We start from the raw sequence: 6,531 nt of genomic DNA, 5'->3' as shown, positions 1-6,531 counted from the left end.
AAGAACAGCCTGTGGAGCTGGTGATCAAGCAGTGTGATTAAGCCCCAACTGTGAGAAACTTTCCCTCTCTGTTCACTCCAGTTTAGCTCTGTGCTGATTACAGTGATCAGTGTCTGTCCCATATGTTGCTGCTTCTGAGATGCATCAACTGCTATTTGATTTGATATATAGATTTGCCAAAATACCCTAATTACTGGAAGTGTATGGTGCAAGACCAGAGCTCTGATGGAGGAATGTAAAGATAAGAAGATAAGAGAAGGATACTGGGGGTTGTTACTGCTCTGCTTCCTACAAGCAAGTTTAGTCAGAAGCAGAAGAAAAGCATTGCTACATTACATCTCTTCTGTGATCTATATGATCTATGTAAACTTAGTTTAGTATCCATTTTAAGCTGGAATAATTTTTTGTCTGCCTTTCAGTGGCTTGAGGGATGAGTTTAGATTTTTGCATAGTGTCAGCTGTGTATTACCGTTCTTGTACACTTAGTTGCGCTGTGGTGCATCTGCAGCTAGTACCACACAGCCATACACCAAAGAAGCAAAGTTCAGTTTCATAACGAAACGTCACATCCGCTGAACGCTGCTAACAAACTCAGGTACTGTGATGTACTTCTCTTTTGTTTCTGTTTGGAAAGTACAAGGGAAATTAATGAACATGCATTTTAATTGAATCAATTGTCAGTTTGCAATAGTTTTGTCTTCCCAGCATCGTCGGATGTCATCACAATTGATCCTGCTTGCCTTTAGCAACCTATCATAGCTGTCAAGGCAGCTAGCTAATTTAGCTAACCTTAGCTAGATGACTAACTCAGACATTGACAGATCAATGTTATGACCATATGACTGATGTGATATTTGTACTATTCTTCATTATTACTAAGTTGTTAAGTGCTGAGTTTATGTTCCCTTTGTTTTGATTCACAAAAAATATATGTTTTGTATTTGTAGTCTGTAGCAAGCTATCTTGAAAAAGAAAGGTCATATTACTATTTTTGTTATATCACCCCTAGGTCAGACCTGCATGGTCTGTGACTGTGCACCCATGTTGCGATTAGTCACAACGTTGCTATGCCGCCACTGTCAGCGGATTCGACGTCTCCCCCCTCTCAGGGCCTTCTCAAACCCGGGAGGCACAGCAGAGAACCAGGTGACCGTGGAAGCCCTCTATGACCTTTCTGTGGACATCCAGAAGATCCGCCAGCTCAAGGGCTGGGTCCTGCATCAGAGCCCTGCCTATGTGAGTGAGACGGCCAGCCTTCTGCGGGACATGGGAGCAGAGGGGCCCATGATTGCCCGGGTCCTGGAGCTCTACCCCGAGGCGGTCCTCTGCAGCCCGGAGCAGCAGCAGGCCCAGAGGGAGCTGTGGAGGTCCATCTGCCCCAGAGAGAGAGACCTAGTGGGCATCATTGAGAAGTTTCCCGCCTCCTTCTTTACCTCCAGTCACCACGCCAACCAGAGGGCCAACATCGACTTTTTCCAGAGTTTACACCTAAACAAGCGCATTGTCACCAAGCTGATGGCCAGCGCCCCCCAGAGTTTCAGCTGCCCCGTGGGGCAGAACAAGGAGATGGTCTGCACCCTGCAGCAGGCCTATCTGGAGCTGGGGGGCGACGCAGCTAACATGAAGATCTGGCTGCAGAAGCTGCTCAGTCAGAACCCCTTTGTCCTCCTCAAGCCCCCGGAGGTGTTGAGGGACAACCTGCTGTTCCTCAGAGACCGTGGTTTCACCACCTCAGAGCTCCTCCGCCTCCTCTCCAAACTCAGGGGGTTTGTTGTCGAGCTCAACCCGGACAACATGCGCCACACCCTGGCCTACTCGCAGGAGACCCTGTGCTGCTCAGAGGCTGAGCTCCGGGACATGGTCCTCAACTGCCCAGCCTTGCTTTACTACCCTGAGGTCATCCTGGCTGAACGCTTCGAGGGCCTGCTCAGAGCTGGAGTCACTATGGCTCAGATTACACAGACTCCGACCGTTCTGGAGCTGACCACACAGATTGTAAGTTACCGAATCCAAAGACTGCGGTCATATGGCTATGATGTACGGACAGGCAGCCTACAGGTCCTCAACGGCACTAAGAAGGACTTTGAGATGAGTTCTGGTAAACTGCAGCTGCGACGGGAAAGACCACTCTTCAACCCTGTTGCCCCGTTAAAGGGTGATGATTGACCTTGATTTCATGGTCTAAAATGCAGAACATTCTTATAGCACCATAGGGAGAACTTGAATCAGGATTTTCTTTCAGCTGAATGGTATTACTGAGTTTAGGAGACGAGCTTGTCTTGCACAGCAGACAATTCCTCCCCAAAGGCATTTAGCCTGGGGATAAGGTTACCTTGAAAGAGGCAACGCATCATTTTATCTGTGCAATATTTAAATACTATTAGGATAACAATAATATTTGGATATTATGATGCAATGTTGAATACGTGTTTTGCTGTGTGTTGGGAATTGCCTGTGTGTTGAAGCCATTGTGTGTCAAAATAACCCCCTCAAAACATCCTAATAAAACAATTTGATTGATTATTCATGGTTTTGTGTATGAAAGGTATCATTGAGGGTACACTTTTATAAACAGTAATGAGCCATAAACTTGTTTGCTCTATAGTCAATGTCATTGTGGATAACATCATCTCAGTGTCTTGATGGCAGCATCACTTTTGTCCCCTTAAGCAAGTGTTTTGTACAGGGTTTTGTTTTATTGGCTGATAAGATTTACTCTATTAGTCTTTGAAGTGCTGAAATCAAATACCAGGTAATTTCTGCCTGACTGGAAAAGCAAAATATGATTTCTTTGGTTGGATTTGCAAGAACTTTATTACCTGTGTGTATAGGTCTAACACACACTGTCATGTCTGATTTGTCATGGGTATAGAACTGATATTGATCTTTCAAATGTTACTACCAACTTGGCTTGTATTGAGAACTGAAGTGGAGTTGCATTCAATATGTGCAGAAACTAATTTGGTCAGCTTTTCACCTGCCTTACACCTGCCGTGGTTTTAGATTAGTGCGCACATGTTAATTCAGGGTAAAAATCACTATGCGGTCTTGCTGAGCATATAGGCCTACCCCAAATACTGTACTGTAAGCTTATTTTAAAGGCCTTGCTGAGAGTTTAAAGCCTGCTGGAGCCCTTGAAACATGCTCAGAGTGCTTTTTAATGGGGAATGAGCAGCACAGCTAACAAAGTCATGACTTTATGCTTCAAGGTTTCCAGCTCACTGCCAACCAACAAACTTTGGCAGCATCTGAACCAGCACCCTATTGCCTATAGAGAACTACTTTTGACCAGAGCCCTAGTGAATAGGGTTCAATTTCAGATGCTTCTATAGTCTGACCAGAGCTCTAGTGAATAGGGTGCCATTTCAGATGCTTCTATAGTCTGACCAGAGCCCTAGTGAATTGGGGCCATTTCAGATGCTTCTATAGTCTGACCAGGGCCCTAGTGAATAGGGTTCTATTTCAGATGCTTCTATAGTCTGACCAGAGCTCTAGTGAATAGGGTGCCATTTCAGATGCTTCTATAGTCTGACCAGAGCCCTAGTGAATTGGGGCCATTTCAGATGCTTCTATAGTCTGACCAGAGCTCTAGTGAATAGGGTGCCATTTCAGATGCTTCTATAGTCTTACCAGAGCCCTAGTGAATTGGGGCCATTTCAGATGCTTCTATAGTCTGACCAGGGCCCTAGTGAATTGGGGCCATTTCAGATGCTTCTATAGTCTGACCAGAGCCCTAGTGAATTGGGGCCATTTCAGATGCTTCTATAGTCTGACCAGAGCTCTAGTGAAAAGGGTGCCATTTCAGATGCTTCTATAGTCTGACCAGAGCCCTAGTGAATTGGTGCCATTTCAGATGCTTCTATAGTCTGACCAGAGCTCTAGTGAATAGGGTGCCATTTCAGATGCTTCTATAGTCTGACCAGAGCTCTAGTGAATAGGGTGCCATTTCAGATGCTTCTATAGTCTGACCAGAGCCCTAGTGAATTGGGGCCATTTCAGATGCTTCTATAGTCTGACCAGAGCCCTAGTGAATTGGGGCCATTTCAGATGCTTCTATAGTCTGACCAAAGCCCTAGTGAATAGGGTGCCATTTCTGATGCTTCTATAGTCTGACCAGAGCTCTAGTGAATAGGGGGCCATTTCAGATGCTTCTATAGTCTGACCAGGGCCCTAGTGAATTGGGGCCATTTCAGATGCTTCTATAGTCTGACCAGAGTCCTAGTGAATTGGGGCCATTTCAGATGCTTCTATAGTCTGACCAGGGCCCTAGTGAATTGGGGCCATTTCAGATGCTTCTATAGTCTGACCAGAGCCCTAGTGAATTGGGGCCATTTCAGATGCTTCTATAGTCTGACCAGAGCCCTAGTGAATTGGTGCCATTTCAGATGCTTCTATAGTCTGACCAGAGCTCTAGTGAATAGGGTGCCATTTCAGATGCTTCTATAGTCTGACCAGAGCCCTAGTGAATTGGGGCCATTTCAGATGCTTCTATAGTCTGACCAGAGCTCTAGTGAATAGGGTGCCATTTCAGATGCTTCTATAGTCTTACCAGAGCCCTAGTGAATTGGGGCCATTTCAGATGCTTCTATAGTCTGACCAGGGCCCTAGTGAATTGGGGCCATTTCAGATGCTTCTATAGTCTGACCAGAGCCCTAGTGAATTGGGGCCATTTCAGATGCTTCTATAGTCTGACCAGAGCTCTAGTGAAAAGGGTGCCATTTCAGATGCTTCTATAGTCTGACCAGAGCCCTAGTGAATTGGGGCCATTTCAGATGCTTCTATAGTCTGACCAGAGCCCTAGTGAATTGGTGCCATTTCAGATGCTTCTATAGTCTGACCAGAGCTCTAGTGAATAGGGTGCCATTTCAGATGCTTCTATAGTCTGACCAGAGCTCTAGTGAATAGGGTGCCATTTCAGATGCTTCTATAGTCTGACCAGAGCCCTAGTGAATTGGGGCCATTTCAGATGCTTCTATAGTCTGACCAGAGCTCTAGTGAATAGGGGGCCATTTCAGATGCTTCTATAGTCTGACCAGGGCCCTAGTGAATTGGGGCCATTTCAGATGCTTCTATAGTCTGACCAGAGCCCTAGTGAATTGGGGCCATTTCAGATGCTTCTATAGTCTGACCAGAGCCCTAGTGAATTGGTGCCATTTCAGATGCTTCTATAGTCTGACCAGAGCTCTAGTGAATAGGGTGCCATTTCAGATGCTTCTATAGTCTGACCAAAGCCCTAGTGAATAGGGTTCCATTTCAGATGCCTCTATAGTCTGACCAGAGCTCTAGTGAATAGGGTGCCATTTCAGATGCTTCTATAGTCTGACCAGAGCTCTAGTGAATAGGGTGCCATTTCAGATGCTTCTATAGTCTGACCAGAGCCGAAGTGAATTGGGGCCATTTCAGATGCTTCTATAGTCTGACCAGAGCCCTAGTGAATTGGTGCCATTTCAGATGCTTCTATAGTCTGACCAGGGCCCTAGTGAATTGGGGCCATTTCAGATGCTTCTATAGTCTGACGAGAGCCCTAGTGAATTGGGGCCATTTCAGATGCTTCTATAGTCTGACCAGAGCTCTAGTGAATAGGGTGCCATTTCAGATGCTTCTATAGTCTGACCAGAGCCCTAGTGAATTGGGGCCATTTCAGATGCTTCTATAGTCTGACCAGAGTCCTAGTGAATTGGGGCCATTTCAGATGCTTCTATAGTCTGACCAGGGCCCTAGTGAATTGGGGCCATTTCAGATGCTTCTATAGTCTGACCAGAGCCCTAGTGAATTGGGGCCATTTCAGATGCTTCTATAGTCTGACCAGAGCTCTAGTGAAAATGGTGCCATTTCAGATGCTTCTATAGTCTGACCAGAGCCCTAGTGAATTGGGGCCATTTCAGATGCTTCTATAGTCTGACCAGAGCCCTAGTGAATTGGTGCCATTTCAGATGCTTCTATAGTCTGACCAGAGCTCTAGTGAATAGGGTGCCATTTCAGATGCTTCTATAGTCTGACCAAAGCCCTAGTGAATAGGGTTCCATTTCAGATGCCTCTATAGCCTGACCAGAGCTCTAGTGAATAGGGTGCCATTTCAGATGCTTCTATAGTCTGACCAGAGCTCTAGTGAATAGGGTGCCATTTCAGATGCTTCTATAGTCTGACCAGAGCCCTAGTGAATTGGGGCCATTTCAGATGCTTCTATAGTCTGACCAGGGCCCTAGTGAATTGGGGCCATTTCAGATGCTTCTATAGTCTGACCAGAGCCCTAGTGAATTGGGGCCATTTCAGATGCTTCTATAGTCTGACCAGAGCCCTAGTGAATTGGGGCCATTTCAGATGCTTCTATAGTCTGACCAGAGCCCTAGTGAATTGGGGCCATTTCAGATGCTTCTGTAGTCTGACCAGAGCCCTAGTGAATTGGGGCCATTTCAGATGCTTCTATAGTCTGACCAGAGCCCTAGTGAATTGGTGCCATTTCAGATGCTTCTATAGTCTGACCAGAGCTCTAGTGAATAGGGTGCCATTTCAGATGCTTCTATAGTCTGA

General features: G+C 46.0%; 1 protein-coding gene across 1 annotated transcript; it reads left to right on the top strand.

Moving 5' to 3' along the window:
- The first annotated feature begins 364 nt into the window (after window positions 1-364).
- On the top strand, window positions 365-2,523 carry LOC115134710 (transcription termination factor 2, mitochondrial-like). The gene is made up of 2 exons (XM_029668899.2): window positions 365-595; window positions 1,010-2,523. Exon 2 carries the CDS (start codon window positions 1,021-1,023, stop codon window positions 2,164-2,166), a length of 1,146 nt encoding a protein of 381 aa, XP_029524759.1. The 5' UTR covers window positions 365-595; window positions 1,010-1,020; the 3' UTR covers window positions 2,167-2,523.
- The last annotated feature ends 4,008 nt before the right edge of the window (window positions 2,524-6,531 follow it).

This window comes from Oncorhynchus nerka, linkage group LG9a, assembly GCF_034236695.1.
Source record: "Oncorhynchus nerka isolate Pitt River linkage group LG9a, Oner_Uvic_2.0, whole genome shotgun sequence".
In the NCBI taxonomy this organism is placed as follows: Eukaryota; Metazoa; Chordata; class Actinopteri; order Salmoniformes; family Salmonidae; genus Oncorhynchus; species Oncorhynchus nerka.
Note: the sequence above shows the minus strand (reverse complement) of the source record. Positions and strands in the feature narration are given on the sequence as shown.

Bases quoted from the DNA above. Each gene is read 5' to 3' on its own strand.
- LOC115134710 (XM_029668899.2), top strand. From the start codon at position 1,021: ATGGTCTGTGACTGTGCACCCATGTTGCGATTAGTCACAACGTTGCTA.